The 20,014-nt window shown below is 39.5% G+C and overlaps 1 protein-coding gene across 2 annotated transcripts in view; it reads right to left on the minus strand.

Annotated features, from left to right (window-relative positions):
- Positions 1–20,014, minus strand: part of mcf2a (MCF.2 cell line derived transforming sequence a) — a 48,000-nt gene that overhangs the window by 789 nt on the left and 27,197 nt on the right. For both annotated transcript variants that reach the window (XM_057850507.1, XM_057850508.1), the window contains 18 exons: positions 18,085–18,276; positions 17,835–18,006; positions 15,939–16,015; positions 15,782–15,867; positions 15,625–15,691; positions 15,445–15,560; positions 15,297–15,366; positions 15,113–15,205; positions 14,942–15,034; positions 13,005–13,130; positions 11,267–11,488; positions 11,107–11,199; positions 10,960–11,038; positions 9,115–9,178; positions 5,223–5,323; positions 4,653–4,753; positions 4,362–4,474; positions 419–522 (listed from right to left, as the gene is read on the minus strand). In XM_057850507.1, the coding sequence (XP_057706490.1) occupies positions 419–522; positions 4,362–4,474; positions 4,653–4,753; positions 5,223–5,323; positions 9,115–9,178; positions 10,960–11,038; positions 11,107–11,199; positions 11,267–11,488; positions 13,005–13,130; positions 14,942–15,034; positions 15,113–15,205; positions 15,297–15,366; positions 15,445–15,560; positions 15,625–15,691; positions 15,782–15,867; positions 15,939–16,015; positions 17,835–18,006; positions 18,085–18,276 (1,969 nt within the window). The remainder of the gene's footprint in view (positions 1–418; positions 523–4,361; positions 4,475–4,652; positions 4,754–5,222; positions 5,324–9,114; positions 9,179–10,959; positions 11,039–11,106; positions 11,200–11,266; positions 11,489–13,004; positions 13,131–14,941; positions 15,035–15,112; positions 15,206–15,296; positions 15,367–15,444; positions 15,561–15,624; positions 15,692–15,781; positions 15,868–15,938; positions 16,016–17,834; positions 18,007–18,084; positions 18,277–20,014) is intronic.

A 20,014-nucleotide genomic window follows, 5' to 3' on the forward strand; every position in this document is an offset into this window, starting at 1 on the left:
AACAAACTAAGAAAGCCAAAGTTGAAGAAATAAATACAGAATTAAATACAAGTTAATCTAATTATTTTGATGTATATATTTTTAATATTTTTTCTAAATTCATGTGAACATCGACATGATTATTTCAAGATTTATTCATTCCATTTTTTTCTTCTTTTCAAATTGTATTTATAATATAAAACAAAATTTAAAGGAATAAGTACATGTTGTAATAAAGAACATTGAAATAAGTAAATACTGATATAATCATTTCAAAGAAAATATATAATTGAAACGAATCGTAAAAATTATGTAAATTAAAAAATATTGTAATATATTTTGATTTAAAAATAAATATGAAAGAAATGTATAAATAAAAATGGAAATAGTATTTTACATAAATATATAAAAATCTAATTTCAGTTGCGAACTGTTTTACCCCTGAGTCTGCAGGAGCCATCTGGACCGTTCCCTCTTATGACCAATTGCAGACTTGAGGACGCGACGAAGCCGTCTTGGTGTCGACTTAGATTCTTCACCAGCCTGAGAGTCATAATTCAGGTTTACCAAACAGAAATTCCGACAGATGCTCATAATACAGTCGTACCTCGTGATACGAAAGCTTTGGTCCACCAAAAATTCATTTTATTAAAAAAAAAAAACAAAAAAAAAAAAAAAACTTCATATTACGAAAAATTATTCATCTTACGAAAGATAATACATTCTGTTATAGATAATTCCAGCATCACAATACGTAACGTAAAAAAAAAACCAACTAAATATACACTCGTGCTCGTGTATATGAAACAAAAGAACAATAAAAACATACAAGTGACACTTTATCAAGGTACAAACAGCAAGATGAAACAGGAAACAATGGCTGCCGAAGTTAGCTCGTCTTTTAGCACTCCGTATTTGCTATGAGCTTCAGTAGTCATATGATAACATCTGTAGAATGGGCTGGAACCTAAAAAAAAAACTACTTACACTAGGTGGTGACAAAGCATTACAAATAAAGACAGGCAATCAGAGGACTTGAAAATAAATTCAATGCTGTGTTTTAATATAGCTTGGAAGAAATTAGGCGATTTAGATGTAAAACGCCATTCATCATATGAAAAAAAATGATAATATGGAAACCATTTCAGAATGAATTAATTTCTTATCTTGAGGTACAACTGTATATTGAACTATAGAAGTAAACAGAGAGAACAAATTGCCGGCGAAGCAGCCAAATTCAAAGCATGACAATATTTGGTAGAGTGGGCACTCTCTTTACGTATGAAACAATTTATCATGAAATTTCTTTTATGACCTGTGTGACCTTTGACCTCACTACCCCAAAATATAATCACCTCTTCTGTTTCATATTACAAACATCCTGCAAATCGATTATTTTCCTTGTTTTTGAGTTCTCGACATTACTTTGATGTCCTCTGTGACCTTTGAACTTTGGCCTCATAACCGCAAAATATCATTACCTCTTTCATTAGCACACACACACACACATATATATTATATATATATATATATATATATATATATATATATATATATATATACACACATATATATACAGTGCCTTGCAAAAGTATTCGGCCCCCTTGAATCTTGCAACCTTTCGTCACATTTCAGGCTTCAAACATAAAGATATGAAATTTAATTTTTTTGTCAAGAATCGACAACAAGTGGGACACAATCGTGAAGTGGAACAATATTTATTGGATAATTTAAACTTTTTTAACAAATAAAAAACTGAAAAGTGGGGCGTGCAATATTATTCGGCCCCTTTACTTTCAGTGCAGCAAACTCACTCCAGAAGTTCAGTGAGGATCTCTGAATGATCCAATGTTGTCCTAAATGACCGATGATGATAAATAGAATCCACCTGTGTGTAATCAAGTCTCCGTATAAATGCACCTGCTCTGTGATAGTCTCAGGGTTCTGTTTAAAGTGCAGAGAGCATTATGAAAACCAAGGAACACACCAGGCAGGTCCGAGATACTGTTGTGGAGAAGTTTAAAGCCGGATTTGGATACAAAAAGATTTCCCAGGCTTTAAACATCTCAAGGAGCACTGTGCAAGCCATCATATTGAAATGGAAGGAGCATCAGACCACTGCAAATCTACCAAGACCCGGCCGTCCTTCCAAACTTTCTTCTCAAACAAGGAGAAAACTGATCAGAGATGCAGCCAAGAGGCCCATGATCACTCTGGATGAACTGCAGAGATCTACAGCTGAGGTAGGAGAGTCTGTCCATAGGACAACAATCAGTCGTACACTGCACAAATCTGGCCTTTATGGAAGAGTGGCAAGAAGAAAGCCATTTCTCAAAGATATCCATAAAAGGTCTCGTTTAAAGTTTGCCACAAGCCACCTGGGAGACACACCAAACATGTGGAAGAAGGTGCTCTGGTCAGATGAAACCAAAATTGAACTTTTTGGCCACAATGCAAAACGATATGTTTGGCGTAAAAGCAACACAGCTCATCACCCTGAACACACCATCCCCACTGTCAAACATGGTGGCGGCAGCATCACGGTTTGGGCCTGCTTTTCTTCAGCAGGGACAGGGAAGATGGTTAAAATTGACGGGAAGATGGATGCAGCCAAATACAGGAACATTCTGGAAGAAAACCTGTTAGTATCTGCACAAGACCTGAGACTGGGACGGAGATTTATCTTCCAACAGGACAATGATCCATAACATAAAGCCAAATCTACAATGGAATGGTTCAAAAATAAACATATCCAGGTGTTAGAATGGCCAAGTCAAAGTCCAGACCTGAATCCAATCGAGAATCTGTGGAAAGAGCTGAAGACTGCTGTTCACAAACACTCTCCATCCAACCTCACTGAGCTCGAGCTGTTTTGCAAGGAAGAATGGGCAAGAATGTCAGTCTCTCGATGTGCAAAACTGATAGAAACATACCCCAAGCGACTTGCAGCTGTAATTGGAGCAAAAGGTGGCGCTACAAAGTATTAACGCAAGGGGGCCAAATAATATTGCACGCCCCACTTTTCAGTTTTTTGTTAAAAAAGTTTAAATTATCCAATAAATTTTGTTCCACTTCACGATTGTGTCCCACTTGTTGTTAATTCTTGACAAAAAATTAAAATTTTATATCTTTATGTTTGAAGCCTGAAATGTGGCGAAAGGTTGCAAGGTTCAAGGGGGCCGAATACTTTTGCAAGGCACTGTATATATATATACATTTGGGCTGTCAAACGATTAAACTTTTTAATCGAGTTAATCACAGCTTAAAAAATAATTAATTAATCGCAATTCAGGTAAATTTGAATACAAGTTATAGTAATTTTATTTTAAAACCCCTCCTAATGTTTTTGTTTTAATAAAATTTGCAAAATTTTCAATCAAAAAAATAAACTAATAGCTCGCCATTGTTGACGTCGCCGAGCGGGAGGTCACAGAGGTTCCCTGCCGTTCTTCCACAGTGTCTTTAACTATGTAAAAATACACCACAAGGTGTCAATGGCTGGTTTTAAATTAATTAGAGATCTAGCCAAGGCAAAGTCTGAGTAAGTTTTATGCCTATTTTGCATAGCTATTTTTATTGGGAATGCCAGTTCTCTTTGCATTGAGCGCGTTTCTTTTTGTGAACATAATTTTTTGAGAGATAGGAATATTATTTTGGTTGTGCTTTCACTAAATGATACTGTAGCGACTTAACTGTTCCGCCCAAATGCATGATGGGAGGTTGGGCAACCATGACTGTCATTGGTGAATGCAAATGATATATGTTCTGCTTCGTGTTCAGTCAAGCGTGTTGAGAAAAATATCGTCTCCTGTACTTCTTCCCCACATCGCTCATCACAATAGTTACGTTTGTTGTGAAAGCGATGTCAAAGCTTATGCAAATAAAAGGCGCGGTCCAATAAACGCATGTGCCCACTCGCATTCCTCTGCATTTTTGCTCTCAATGTGCTAAAATGGCGCCATTGTAAACTGTTTGAGGCAATGCATGAGCGGGTCATTCCGTGCATGCGTGAATTGTGTCAAATATTTTAACGTGATTAATTAAAAAATGTTAATTACCGCCCGTTATCCCGATAAATTTGACAGCACTAATAATATATATATATATATATATATATATATATATATATTATCATAACAAATATCATGTATATTTCATAATAATCCCTTTATTGGTTCTTGTGTTACCACGCAATTTATATTCTGACCTCTGCGACCTTTGACCTCATTACCCCTAAAATTTAATCATCTCTACCATTTCATATTACAATCCTATCCTGCAAGTTTGACAGTCATCCATTTATTGGTTCTTGAGTTATCGCTAACACAACAAACATACGGAACCGAATACATTAAAATTTATATGCATAATCTAAAACTCACCAGCGGCCTTTTCTGTCTTCACACACCAACTGGATGACATCTCCACTTTTGATGAGGAAGCTTTCTGGTCCGTTTTGTAGGAAGTCTGCCAATGCCCGATATCTGCCTTGAGACTAACACGCACGAATGCACAGTGATTCCCATTGACGGCACTAGATAGCCAATCAATTTTGACTGGGAGGGAGCGAATGAACAAATGAACATCCGCCTCTCCCCCACCAGTCGAAATGCATTCGATGTCCATCGCCGTCAATGGAAGTGAAATACGATCATAATTACATCGCATCTCACCAGTTTGGGTTGTGTTTCCAGCTGGTGGAAAGCATCCCGAGTGTTTGCTTCGTCCAGAGCTTCACAGATGTTCGCCGAATGATGGTGAGCTCCAGGCCAGCCTGGACAAACTTTCTGTTTAGTCTCGCAGGTTATACAAATTGGTTGTTTTCATATCATTCAATAACTGTAAAAACATTATTTTCATTATTACAAAATTAGCTTATGCCGCACAAGAAAACAGGAGTGTCAAAATGAAATAAAAGTCAGATAAAGGTTGAAAAGGATGAATAAATAATTTCAATAAAAAATGAAATAACTAGTAAAAATTTGAATAAATTTAAATATTGATGTAAATAAAAATACAATAAATGCAAATTGTATATAATTGTAAATAACTTTCAGATTTTTTCCCCCCTTGCTTTGGACATTGTGGCTTATGTATATGTATATATGTATATATGAACAAATACCAATTCATTGTGAACATTTGGTGGGTGTGGCTTAGTCAGAAGTGCCTTATCATCCAAAAATTATAGTTATCGTATCACCATAATGTCAAACGATGTCGTGAGTGTGAGCTATACGCACTCCTGCGGTTGAGCTGGTGTTTTGGATCGCGCCGCCGGGCATCTGGGCTGCCCCTTCCCGACTCCGTGTCCTCCGAGCTCACCGACGCTCTCTCTTGCTTACTGGCAGGAGTGATGCACAAAACAAAGCCAATCATTTGCTTGGAAAATGTTTTAGTCAAGATGGCTCAGTGCAACGTCGTGCTGCTGCTTGTTCCAGCATTCAGACAGCAGGATGGGACATGGAGCAGCCATGGGCGAGCTTCTCTTTAGATCAGGGGTGTCAAACTCATCTGTGTCGCCGGCCACTGTGGAATTGTTTTCCTTCAGGGAGCCATTATATCTGCCAATTAGGGCTGCTAAAGCTAATCCGCTGAAGGAACGACTATAAATAAATTAATAACAATTTTAATAGTCAATGAGTCATTTAGAGAAACTGTTGACCAAACAGTAAATTAAAAAAAATAAAATAAATAAAAATCTGTCCTTTTTGTTTTATTTTGCTACATTTTTAGCTACATTAAAAAACTGTAAATATTCTAATGTCATTTTTAAAAAAAAATCTTTAAAAGTGTGTGGGTATTAAAAAACAAGAAACAGTAAATATTCTCTGATTTAGTTGTCCTCAATATTTTAACGAGAATGACAATATATATAATTTTTTAAAATTTTACTTTCACGGGTCGCACAAAAATATGTGGCAGCCGGATCTGTTTGACACCTGTGCTTTAGAAAGAGCATGGACTGTTTGTGTATTTGGCCAGCATGAGCGACACAAAATTCAGAAAAAACTCTACCCCTTCATTATTTTCTATCTTGAAAATAGAAATCAGCCATCTAAAACAGTACGTAGTGCTCATGACAAAATATGAATAGCCCTGTCCTGATGGAAACTGAAATAATGGAGGCAGCATTAGGTACACTTAAAGTGCCTATTACAGCAAAAAGCATGTTTATTACATATTTCACGTCGTATTTTATGCCCCTGAATGAAATGGACCGCTTGGATGTGTGTCGAAGCGAACGATATATTTATTAAATTTTTTTAATCCCGCGCCATGAAAACAAGTGACTTCCTGGATCAAGGATGAATGTGAATGTGACGTCAGCGGGCAAATCATCTTCAGTTTACAGCCAATACTACAGTATTCAGAACGACTGCGGATTCAGCTGATTTTGTGGATTATTTCGTTTATTTTTCTCATCATCCCAGCCCAATGTGCTGCAGGCTTTTGTTGCTGCACATGGGAGAGGCGTGTGAGCCTTTTAAGGTTTCAAAAAGTTCCCGTTCACCGTGGAGATTGGCCAAAACAAGTCCGACTACTGTGGGACCATTGGACTTACGAGGAAGTGAGTAAACTACATGTTTTGTATTATGTCAAATACTGGGATCATGACACATCTTTTAATAAGGAGGTGGCTTGCATTTTGTGGGTGACAATACTCCTTGTCCACCGAGAAGGCCACTCGGCCGACAAGCAGCGGCTTGTCCTGGTCCTATTCGCGTGCCCGCCGAGAATGAGCTTTCCTCAGCTTGGCCATGAGCAGCCCCCCGCTCTGATGTTGGACGGTTTGTCCACCAAGAATGGGCTATCTTCGGCATTCAATTCCAGCGACGAGTACTGCAAGCCCGTCGCGGCCGCATCAGAACAACGCTCTTTCCTCAGTCTCCAAAGTCGGGGCAGGGAAATGACAAAAGCCGGACTAACTGGCATAAAATACCGTTCAGGAGAAGAAGAAGTTGGCAGTTTTGACCATTATGCAGTAATTTTGCCCTGTCATATTTCACATTTCATATTTCATTGAGCACAAGACTGTTATTTGTCATGACCATACCATTTATTTAGCAATTAGGTAAAAAAAATACTTAGGATAAAAGAATATCCTGTAAAAATATTGGAGGAGAGCAATTGAAACAATCATGACATTTTGCTCCTTTCTGACGTATTTTCCTCGCTCTGAATCTTCCCCTCAATGGGCTGAATTCTAAATCAGATGAAATCATGACCCTGCCGACGTCATCATTCAGCTGGGGACGCTAGAGCGCAATAATGACAGGCGGGTCTAAACGGCAGATTAAAAAACTAATTTCGCCTCATCTGCGCTTTGCCAAATTGTTGTATATACAGTAGTCGAATTGTCTCAAAATATGATTGTAATTCATATAGTAATCATATTTAAGATTTTTTTTATGCTGTCATAGGCACTTCAAATAGTGATACAACTTTTGTGGAATCTCTATAGATCATTGTAAAATCCTCAAAGACCACAAAAAGTAGACTTGCATATTGTCAGCGTAGCAATGGGCTGGACTTCAATAAGGACAAGCGCTAAAGAAAATGGATGGATGGATTGATGAATAGCTTATAGTGGTTATACCTAATGTTGTTTTCACCCAGAGTGAACTTCTCAAATACCTAAACAGACCCCATGTTTGCTTTTGCATGCAAAACACATTCTGCGTGATATGCAAATAACACCAGCGCGTGGGCTGAGTTTACCACTGAGATTTTACGGCAGGTCATTGGCACTGGGGGCCGAAACGGGGCAGTTGCCGGGGGCTTCGGGAGCGCAGGCACGCCAACGTTGCCGAGACCGAGCGCAGCCCCGGAAGACAACCCCCCGGAGCCCCTCCAGGTGGCCGCGTGGCCCTGCGTGAGGGTCAAATGTTTTGCCAAGGACTTTGTGATAGCCATTTCCAAATATTGACTTTATAAGTAGTTTAGCATGATGCTGAGGGTCATTTTCAAGACCGCCTTGCAACCGGCTGTTTTTAAGTGTTGCGTCAGTATTTCCACATAATGTTCATTATTTATTAAAACTAGACCCTCCTGAACTCACAGTTGGGATGATGTTCAAAACTGGATATACTCCCTTTCAAATGGCTAGCAAAATCATCTGGTAACAGGCTTAAAAAATACCTGAACTCAGGTACACCAAAAAACAAAACAAACGTAATTTCCCGAATATAATGCGCACTTTTTTCCCCTAAAATCAACTTGTAAAATCATGGTGCACATTATAAACGGGTACATGGATGGAGACAGAAATATATATATATATATACTGTATAAATATAAACGATTTTTTTTTAAATTTATTGACACGGCCACGTTGTGTTGAAGAAACGTATGCGGCGATCCGTTGCCGACCATTACGTTACGCGACGTCACCATTTTGTTTCGGTAATACTTCACTCTGATCGGCCGAATGATTTTGTCTGTGTTAAATTCTGCCTTTTTCACTCTTCATAAAGCACAGAATTTAGTTTCTTGAACTCATTTGAGTCAACGTTTATTGCAGCTCCGCAACTCCGACCATAACAAACGTAACAACACAGACTTCCTGTGTCCTTCAACTATATCTGTCCCTCGAGAAACTCAAACCCAAATAACAAGACTTCCTATTGTTACTGTCGTGTCGACAGCGATGAGCTCTCTCGGATTTCCGACTTACGTTCTCACTTTCATTTTACCGTATCAATCCATGGAAGAAACATTTATTCATCATGATGAAACGAGCAAGTTATACAGCAGCCTTTAAAAGAAAAGTCACATCTGTTTTGTTTTCTCCTAGATTCAGGTAAGTTGGAGAAGTTGTCAAATCATATTATTACTGTAAATATTGTCAGTTTATGGTAATGTTTTGAACTACCAATGTGCTATTCTTGTGCTGTGTTTTACCAGTCAGTAAAATGACATTTCTGTATCTTTACACGAGCTCTGTTTTCTTGTATTCTTCTATTTATTGGTGCTAAAATTAGGGTGCGCGTTATAAACGGGTACAATAATTTTCCCTAGATTTTACAAGTAAATTTGGGGTGCGCATTATACACGGGTGCGCCTTATATTCGGGAAATTACGGTACTAAGGTGAAAAGATTCAAATTCAAATTCATCCAAAAAAGATACTGACCTCTCACAAGGTGGTGTAGAAAGATGCATTCGGTCGACCAGTTGTCCGTTTTGATGAACTTCATCTGTAAGTAAAACACAAGGTAGGCCTACGTGTCATCATAAGTCTCAGGACTTGAATTCCATGTTTGATGTCTAAAACTCATAGAAAATACTTAGTAGTTGTTGCAAACATAATTTACAGTTAGTTGCAGCTAAGTTAACTTTTACATTACATTTTGTAGTCATAGAAAGAAAATTGAGGTTGGAGTGAAATAACTTGTAGTTGAAGAAAAGATAACTTGTAGTCATAGAACACACATATGTAATTATATTAAAAATGATTTGCAGTTGTAGCTAATTTAAACTGTAATTCTAGAAAATTACACTTGAGCTCCTTTCAGACCTAAATCCGGCTAAATTCCTGTGTGAGATGATGCGAGATTTACCCATGTCATGACTTCCAGACATGGTAAGATGTACCGGGAATTACCCGGGTTGGACACTTTCAGACTTTTCCCGTGTTGGAAACTGCGCTCTCTGTGCGGTAAGGGGGGTATTTTATAACTCAAACATTACCTCATTTTTGGTCGGCATTGGCAACAAAATAAACCACACATTTCCAAAAATGGACGATAGACTGTTTCTTCCTCAGCTTTAAGATCCAATAGCTATTTAATTTCGCAAAATTTCCTGTTTAATTCTGTTATTTATTCATTAATTTATTTATTTGTAACGTGTCCTGTTCAGCTGTTGGCATGGAGAATGGAGATCTGAGTGTCCGATTGATCTGAAGTTTTAATGTGTCACATGGGAGTATGACATACATCCGTTGTGATCATTCAACGTACCTTGTTTATTAAGTCGTAGTCTAGAACCCAATATTTGTGTGAATCCTTTGCGTGTATGAGTATGTTGGCGTCCTATTCTATGCTGTCTCATCGCTAATCCTGACACCGAGGTTTTCGATTTGAGTGTGTCTAATTCCACCCAGTCATGCGGAAGTCGCATCTAACTGTGATAGTCCCGCAGACGAGTGGTGATGCTGCATGGGTGCCACATGGGTGCCGTCCTAGGGCCATTGCCCTTCCCCGGCCAATTCTCTTATCTTTCAAGTTAGCCATGTTGATAATTGCGATGTTTGTTTAACGTTTTTCATCTTACTGCGAAGAAAGAGGAAATGACAATCAGCCTGCCATGATATTTATGTCATCAGCCTTCGCGGTGCGACCTGGGAATCAAACGGCTGCTTTCACACATGCCGCATCACAGGTAAATCCCGGACATTATACTAGGACGCGATCCCGTTAATGTCTGTGTCAGTCGACCTGGGAAATTGCTTTCAGACATAAGGGGAGTTCAGGGTATGTCTGAAAGGAGCTTTCTTGTAGTTGTTGCAAGGATACCTTGTAGAATTAATTGTGGAAGAAAGAAAATTATGATTGGAGCAAGAGTAACTTGTAGTTGTACATCAGATAACAGATATTTGTAGTTGTATGCAAGATCTTTTGTAATTGTATAAAATGATTTTTTTTGTAGTTAGAGTAGGTAGAAGGTAATTAGTTATTGTACAAAGATAATTGCAGTTCTAGAAAAAGAAAGTGAAGTTGTATGAACGATAACTTTATTTATAGAAACTACATTTGTATTTGGAGCAAATATAATTTGCAGTTGTAGCTAAATCAACTACTAAGCACTAATAAGTGCTATGTTTTAAGTGGCTTTTGCACCAAATGTTGCACTTTAAGTTGTGCAACATTGACTGATGATTCTGGTGTTCAGGCAGGTGCTAGGTGCTGCAGGAGGCCATTCTGACACGCCAGAGTAAACCCACTCCCAAACCAAACATAAAAAATCAACCGCTGACCTCGGAGCAACTTCTGCTGGTTGGTCAAGATTCGGCGCAGCTCGCTGAGCCAGGACGTCTTCACCTCAATGTTCGGAGCCTGAAAAACAACAACACGTGTTCTCCTCTAGGACCCTTTTGCAGTTGAGCCACCCATCACTTCTTTACCTGAACCACGTAGACCTCTCCTCTACCGCTGTACCAGATCTCAAATTTTCTCGGATCTCCTCGGACGTTCTCTGTGATCCCTACAGCTGTCAACTGCCAAAAAATGCCCCAACATCATCATATTGGACACAACACTGACAGCTGGAATTGAAAGACCAACCTTGATGCGGTTCTTGAAGGCGTAGGAGGGTGTCTTGTCGCCACCGTCTCCGTGCTCTTCCCTCTTCTTGCAGAAGAGCAGCACACTCTCGTAAAGGAAGAGGTGGCGCTGCATTGGCTTGAAGCGGGCCAGCTCCTTCACGCGAGTGGGGCCCCTCTTATGGCTCATCCACACGCTGAATGATCCTTGCATCAACACGCGACCCAGCTCACAAATGTCCCCCTGCGACAGCGCCGCAACAAACTCACTCACTTTTCTGGCGACGTGACATAAATCTAGGCTTGCCACTCGTCCCTTGAAATACGGAATCGTTCCGTAATTTGGAATTAAAAGTTGCGTTCCGTATCGAACCAATACGGAACGCAGTTTATTCCGTATTTCACAATTGTCTCATGGGGCGACCCCGCGCGACCCACGGCGTCGGGGAGGGGTTGGGCGGCGGTGCGCCCAGCCTATGCACGTCTGTCACACACAAACACATTCCTGCGCTCATGAGTGATCACTGAGCCAACAATAATGAACAAAAAGGGCAGGAGGTATTAAAGACAGCAAGATAGTTATCTGCCTGCCCGCTGCTGTCTGCCCAGCACTACGCGCCACTTCCGGGTTCGTTGCCTAGTTACCTCGCTCGCTCTGCTCAATGCACCGCCCCGCGCGTTTTCAAAACAAAGATGTCTCCAAAAGCAGACACTCAGGGGTCAGGACATCCCACCTCATCCTCAAAAGAGGAAACGTCTCCAAAAAATGGAGTGGCTCGATAGAGTCACTGATGATGATTATAAAGCGAACTGCAAGGCAGGCAGGAAAGTTTTTGCAGTGTCTCACGGAGGTGTAAAACAGCATGTTGCAGGGGACCTCCACAAACAGAATATATGATCCCAGAAGAGCCTTCGTCACAATTCTTTGTACTTGAAACATCCCCTGAGCTTTATTTGGTATGTTATTATGCTCTTGTATATGGATAACATACAGGCTATATTTATATTTACCTTCATACATCTTGTATTGATAGGAGCATAGCTAGGCTATTTCAGTTGCTACTATGGTTGATTATTTTTAGGAATGTTGATTTTTTTTTTTAAACATGCATTTATTATCAATCAATATGGAATGGATTTACGTACCCATAAAGTACATCTTATTTTGTTATGCTAACTAATGCTCCTCATTTGGAATTATTCCTAATAGATTAACAGCAAATAAACACTGAATAAATAGTCCTACTGTGAATATACTGGACTGTCTCAGAAAATTAGAATACACAATATTCTAATTTTCTGAGACAGTCCTGTACATTAATCCACCATTTAAAGCAGGGGTGTCCAAACTTTTTGCAAAGGGGACCAGATTTGGCGTGGTAAAAATGTGGGGGGCCGACCTTGGCTGACGTCCTTTACATAGAACAATATACAGGACTGTCTCAGAAAATTAGAATATTGTGTATTCTAATTTTCTGAGACAGTCCAGTATACTATCTAGTGATTGATTAATTGTGATACCACTAACCTGCAGAAAAAAACAAAACAGTCTGCTGCAAGGAAACTGCCATGCCCACATAGTGCACAATACAGTTTTCGGATCTAAAAATACATACATTTCTATGCATTTTAGGAGTTTTGGGGAAGCCCCTATGTTTCTCCCGTAAGGCTTTGGGCGCGACGGGGGCCTCCCTTATTTCTATTTCTGAAAGGTGGCAGCCCTACATAAATCCAAACAGTATTATTTTTACAGGCCTGACCTCATATCCAGTGATGGCGATCTGATGCATTGAGTCGTTGACAGATTTGAGCAGGTCCAGCATGGCTGATAGCGCCCCCTGCAGCTCAGACGATCCATCGCAGTCAGTGCTGTGTTTCAGCAACTCCTGGAAGCACAAAACATTTAAAGATGATGTAATGTTGGAAATTGATGGTAGTGGGAACCTAAGTTCAGGCCAGTATGTAGAAGAATTGGCGTAAATCACAAGTGTCCACCTTACGTCCCACGGGCCACATCCAGCCAGCCATGTCATTTTGTGTGGCCCGTGAAAGTAAATGTACATCGATTTAATATTTCTTGCTAAAATAAAATCTAAATAAAATTAATAGTTAGTTTTTTTAACAAACAAAAATTGAAAAATGTCTTCCACTATTACTGTTTTTATTAGAAATGTAAATGAAGATCAAATATAATTAAAAAAGCAAATACTGGCAATTAAGGGGCTCAAAAATAGGTTTTTGATTTTGAGGTCAATTTTGAGGTCAACAGTGTCTCTATTACATTATTAATTTGTAAGCCTGGCAGGTCGCTAGGCTTTTCTTGCCCATCCCCTAAAACATTGCCACTAAAGAAAGCATACATATTTAATTTCAAATAAAATGTATATAAAATTTCTGGAGATCAGAGAATATCTACTTTTTTCTCTCTCCTTTTTTCAACATTTAAAATGACTTAAAAAAATACAGTGGTACCTCTACATACGAATTTAACTCATTCCAAGACCTGGTTTGTAATTCGAAACGGTCATATGTCGAGCGGGATTTTGCCATAAAATACATTATCATTTGATTAATTCGTTCCACAGCCCAAAAACCACACTGTTACACACGTAGCACACTGCTACGCATTTTTTTGTCTTTGCCAGTGACTGTAGCTGGAGGAGAGCGCACTACTACTAGACCTACACTCCACCATATCACAGGGCAGGCTTAACAACCTAACCATGCTCTCCACCAAGCGCGAGGTTGCTCAAAAACTGGATTTCACTGATGTTATAAATGACTTTGCTGTCAAAAATCTAGGCGCATCACTGTTTGAGGGCTTGATAACCCCAGGGGTGTGGAGGGGGCAGGCAAAGGATGTTTAGTTATACTGTTTTGTTGCTTAGCAGGCAAGCATAGCACTCTCAGTTGTATTGTATTGTAGCCTACATGGGACAATAGATGGAAATTGTTTATTTTGTGTCTCATCACATTACGGTCTGTTAAATTTAACTGTCCATCTCAAATTAAATAATATGAAAATTTGCACTGTCATTGCTTGCAAAGTGTTAAAAGTACTGCGTATGTTGTCGTTACAAGCTGGTGGCAGGGGTGGGCGCTATAATGGTCTCTTGTCCTCGAGCCCCTGCAAGTCTGTTGACAGCCCTGACCACGGTATACCTTGAAACCGGTAATCGGCACATGTCTACTTGAGACACGTTGATTTCTCTCACAAGAAAATCTGCCGTGCATCCGTCTAGCAGGAAAACAATAAAATTCCAACGCTGTTATAAATCGTCATATTTCGAGCTTGTTGTCACATGTCAAGACAAATGGCAAGTCAAATTTTACGTGGGATGTTGAAAGGATCGCCTGTTGAGTTACCACTGTCCATTAAAAACAAAAAAGAATATAATTTTTTCTTTATTTATTTAAAAACAAAAATAAAAAGAGAATGTCCCCCCCCCTCCTTTTTTTTTGCAAACACAAATAAATGTAACATAATTAATACAAAAAATATTCTTATATTTTTACATTACATTACATATTTTTAAGTGTAAAAAATTTTGAGGTCAAAATCAAGGTTTCCCCTAATTCTTTGATAAGTCTGGGAACTAAGCATTTCTTTTCCGCATCTTAAATCTTACTAAGAAATGACAAGGGACACTTTCAACCCACCCAAAAAAGCTAATAAATCAAAATTACACATTCATACCTTGAGCAGCAGTTGATACTTGGTGAGGCGTTGCACGGGTTTCAGCAGGTATGAATCCAGAGCCAGTTTGTGGCCCAGCTTCTTCTGACACTCCTGAAGGATTCAAAGAATCTATGCAGGAATTAATCCAAATATTGCAGGTTGTGAGCGTGCTCAAATGTGATGCTTCACCTGAAAGAAGGCGCAATCAGAAAACTGTCGCCACAGAGCATCGGAACGCGGTTTATTCTGGCAGTAGCATTCGTACATTTGGAAGTTCTCCTTCTGTCCACACAAGAATCGGCAACATGCTTTTTCAAGAAACATTTGCATTCAGTAACGAAGACATATTTTCCAGTGGATTCCATTGAATTACCCTTGCAAGAAAGCAAACTCCCACGCCTTCAGGAGCATCCAGACATCCTTCTAGGTCCCCGAGGAACACACTTAGAAAAAAAAAATTAAACGTGTCATTTTAATGATCAAGTTAAGCTTTTGATTTTTTGGCCAATGCAAGGACGTGCCTGCTGTGAAAGTCGTAGATGTCAGGCATGTTTCCGAAAAGGACGGCTCTTTTGGCGCGTAGGACGGGCGGCAGCAGAGCCGCCAGCAGCGGGTCGTCCATCTCTGCCTTGTAGCCCTGCAAACACATTAGCGTCAGCCTGATGACATCATCGCGCGGAGAGAAGGAGCTTCTTTCTCACCAGAAGGACCGATAGCAGCTCTTCCACGTAGATCCTTTCTGTCTCGATGAGCTCCCTCATCACATGACTGACAAAAACACCAAAATTAAGGGGAAAACTCACAGAGTAAACCAAGATGATGATTAGCGAGTAAACCAAGATGATGATTAGCGCTTACCGTTTGAGGACACGCGGGCTGTCCTCTCCCTCCACGCCATATGAAACACAGCTGCGGTTCTCCTGGTAGTCGTGGATGACCTCAATCTGAACACACAAATCAAGTTGTCCTTACCGGCGCCCAAAACGACAAAAAAGCAGTTGCATGTGAATCATACTTTGCGAGCGTTGGGGCCTTTTCGTGATGCCCTTTTTCCAGGCAGAGGGAGATCAAATGTGAATTTTAAGCCGTCAGCTGGAAAGAGAAGAGAAAATTGTCAGTTTTCTTTTAATTTGTTAGTGTAAATTTGAAGGGGGTGGATCAATTAGTTTTAAAGGATTGGACGCCAAATAGAAGCCAAAATATTGATCAAAATAAAAGTTTTTGCAGCCCTGTCATACATTCATGCTGTAATACGATTATGAGTTTAGGTAACTGTTTTCAGAAAATCAGATTTATTCACAATGCTAAAATATTGAAAATGGAAAACTATAATATGGTTATGAGCCTAGCCAAATTTTTTTATAATACATTTATAAGTTCAGGTGATATTTTTTGGGCGGAGAAGTCCAATTTTTGCACAGTGGTAAAAATTAGGATTTTTTTAATACGGTTATGAGTTTAGCCCACATTTTCTATAATATGATTATGACGTCAAACCCAATTTCTACAATACGATTACGATCTTAGCACAAATTCCTATAATACGGTTATTAGCTTATCCTAAATTTTCTACTACACAATTGTGATTTTATCCCAAATGTTAAAGGGATCCACGGATAGAAATACATGTAGTTCTTAAAAGATAAATGTTAGCACAATTTATAATAATTTATTATTAAAACCCCTCTTAATGTTTTCGTTTCAATAATATTTGTAAAATTATTTTAACTAGTAGGTCGCCATTGTAGCTGACGTCACAGGGCCATGCTGCCGTACTTCACAGTGTCACTCTAAAAAACAAAAAATGTGTCACTCTTTAATTATGAAAGGTAGTGATTAAAATACGCCACAAGGTGTCCATGGAGAGTTTTAAATTAATTAGGTATCAAGCCAATGAGTGCGTTTTGTCCCTTGACTGACGCCGTAGTTTTCCTTTAATGCACAATGGGGTGTAAGGCAGAGAGGAAGGAGAGTGGAGACAGGCGTTCGTAGCTCGGACCGCCCCGTTTATTGGCATAAGCTTCAGCTACTCCTTCACAACACACATAAGTACCATACAGTGAAAATACAACAAAAATAGTATTCATATCTCTCAAACAATAATGTTCACAAAAAGAAAAGTGCTTCAATCTGTATTAATGTGGTCCTACTCTCACACAGTAAAAAAACAATGCAAAGAGAACTGGCATTCACAAATTCACAATGCAAATACATTTGCATAATACACATAAAACTTAGAGCTCGGTCAAATTCTTTTTAAACATTTTAGCAACTTGTTTAGCTCAACAAATACACTGGATGGCAATATTTAGTCACAATATACAAACTATGATGCTGGGAGCCGTTACCAGAAGTCTTGTTTGTTGTGACTGACTCTACTATGGCGTCAGTCGAGGGACAAAACGAACTCATTGTCTTGAGCTTGAGCTTTTTATTTTAATTTAAAACTCGCCAATGACACCTTGTGGTGTATTTAAATCACTACCTTACATAGTTAAAGAGTGACACTGTGAAGTCTGGCAGCGTGGCCATCTGACGTCACCGCCCTGCAACGTCAATAACAATGGCGAGCTACTAGTTTTTTTTTTTTTTTTAAATCTAATTTTTACAAATTTTATTAAAACCAAAACGTTATGAGGGGTTTTAATATCAAATTCTTGTAACTCGTACTAACATTTATCCTTTAAGAACTACATGTCTTTCTATCCAAGGTACCCTTTAATGCAAATTAAGATTTTGAGCTCTGCCAAGATGTCTAACCAATACATTATGATCTTTGTTTTATATGAATATCAAGGCAAGCAAAATGTGACATTTTAGCTCATATTTAACATTTCTAAGCTAAGCTCATAATTGTATTATACCATGGATAAATATTTCATACCACAGTTATAAGATACTCAAACTGTACCGTGCTTAGGGGAAAAGATGGGCGATTTGGAGCGAGGTGGGTTCTCAGCACGGGGAGCCACCAGCTGGACTGGTCGGACGTGTTTGTCAGCCAGCTTCCTCAGACCCACCTGCCGGTTCTGGATCATCTGCTGCACGGCCGTGTGCTTTTCAAAGGTTTGATTCAACTTCATCTAATATACAATGAGGACACATTTGAATGATAACTCCTGATTCATTTTGTAACATACTGTAGCTTAAGAGTGTCAGACCTGCAACTGAGGCGTCATGATGTCTTCATACTCCAGAGCCAAAATGTCAGGTCCTGATGTCATCACGGGTGGCGAGCCTTCCAGGAAGCCCTCGATGGCCTTCAAAGCAGTTCGCGCGCCCTCCTTTGACTGGAACTTCTCTACAAGCTGATTAGCCAGCAGGTAGGCTCCATCGTCACACCAGGTCTGAGCCTGAAGCGGGTCAAGATTAGGATATTTCTAAAGTATGTATATACAGTACAGTATATATTGTATAACATGGTGAGCACTGATGCCTGGGTTTAACTGTAAAGTGTTTAAATTCACAACGAACACTGGCTTAGAGTCGTACAGAGCCCCTAAAGCAGGGGGCGGGAACCTTTTTGACCAAGAGAGCCAAAAAACCCGATATATTTTAAAATATGATTCCACGAGAGCCATACAGTGTGTGTGTTTCTTTATATATACACTACCGTTCAAAGGTTTGGGGTTTACATATTCTATTGCCAGCTTGTCCGAGTATTTTTGTGATCACAGTTTCGTTTTTTTCGTGAGCACATTTGAACGCATCATGCGGAAGAGCGAGGGCACACTCGGCTTTTACGAGCAGTTGCCGGGTTGTGATTAAAATAAAATCTTTAGAAAACAACAACGAAAGGCTGACATCGTTACTTGGTATGTTACAATTGTTGCGCACTCACCACTGGAAAATACCAAATAGAATCATGGTGTAGCACTGCATATACAGTGCCTTGCAAAAGTATTCGGCCCCCTTGAATCTTGCAACCTTTCGCCACATTTCAGGCTTCAAACATAACACAATCGTGAAGTGGAACAACATTTATTGGATAATTTCAACTTTTTTAACAAATAAAAAACTGAAAAGTGGGGCGTGCAATATTATTCGGCCCCTTTACTTTCAGTGCAGCAAACTCACTCCAGAAGTTCAGTGAGGATCTCTGAATGATCCAATGTTGTCCTAAATGACCGATGATGATAAATAGAATCCACCTGTGTGTAATCAAGTTTCTGTATAAATGCACCTGCTCTGTGATAGTCTCAGTGTTCTGTTTAAAGTGCAGAGAGCATTATGAAAACCAAGGAACACACCAGGCAGGTCCGAGATACTGTTGTCGAGAAGTTTAAAGCCGGATTTGGATACAAAAAGATTTCCCAAGCTTTAAACATCTCAAGGAGCACTGTGCAAGCCATCATATTGAAATGGAAGGAGCATCAGACCACTGTAAATCTACCAAGACCCGGCCGTCCTTCCAAACTTTCTTCTCAAACAAGGAGAAAACTGATCAGAGATGCAGCCAAGAGATCTACAGCTGAAGTGGGAGAGTCTGTCCATAGGACATACAATACACTGCACAAATCTGGCCTTTATGGAAGAGTGGCAAGAAGAAAGCCATTTCTCAAAGATATCCATAAAAAGTCTCGTTTAAAGTTTGCCACAAGCCACCTGGGAGACACACCAAACATGTGGAAGAAGGTGCTCTGGTCAGAGGAAACCAAAATTGAACTTTTTGGCCACAATGCAAAACGATATGTTAGGCGTAAAAGCAACACAGCTCATCACCCTGAACACACCATCCCCACTGTCAAACATGGTGGTGGCAGCATCATGGTTTGGGCCTGCTTTTCTTCAGCAGGGACAGGGAAGATGGTTAAAATTGATGGGAAGATGGATGCAGCCAAATACAGGAACATTCTGGAAGAAAACCTGTTGGTATCTGCACAAGACCTGAGACTGGGACGGAGATTTATCTTCCAACAGGACAATGATCCATAACATAAAGCCAAATCTACAATGGAATGGTTCAAAAATAAACGTATCCAGGTGTTAGAATGGCCAAGTCAAAGTCCAGACCTCAATCCAATCAAGAATCTGTGGAAAGAGCTGAAGACTGCTGTTCACAAACACTCTCCATCCAACCTCACTGAGCTC

This window comes from Corythoichthys intestinalis, chromosome 11 (assembly GCF_030265065.1).
Source record: "Corythoichthys intestinalis isolate RoL2023-P3 chromosome 11, ASM3026506v1, whole genome shotgun sequence".
In the NCBI taxonomy this organism is placed as follows: domain Eukaryota; kingdom Metazoa; phylum Chordata; class Actinopteri; order Syngnathiformes; family Syngnathidae; genus Corythoichthys; species Corythoichthys intestinalis.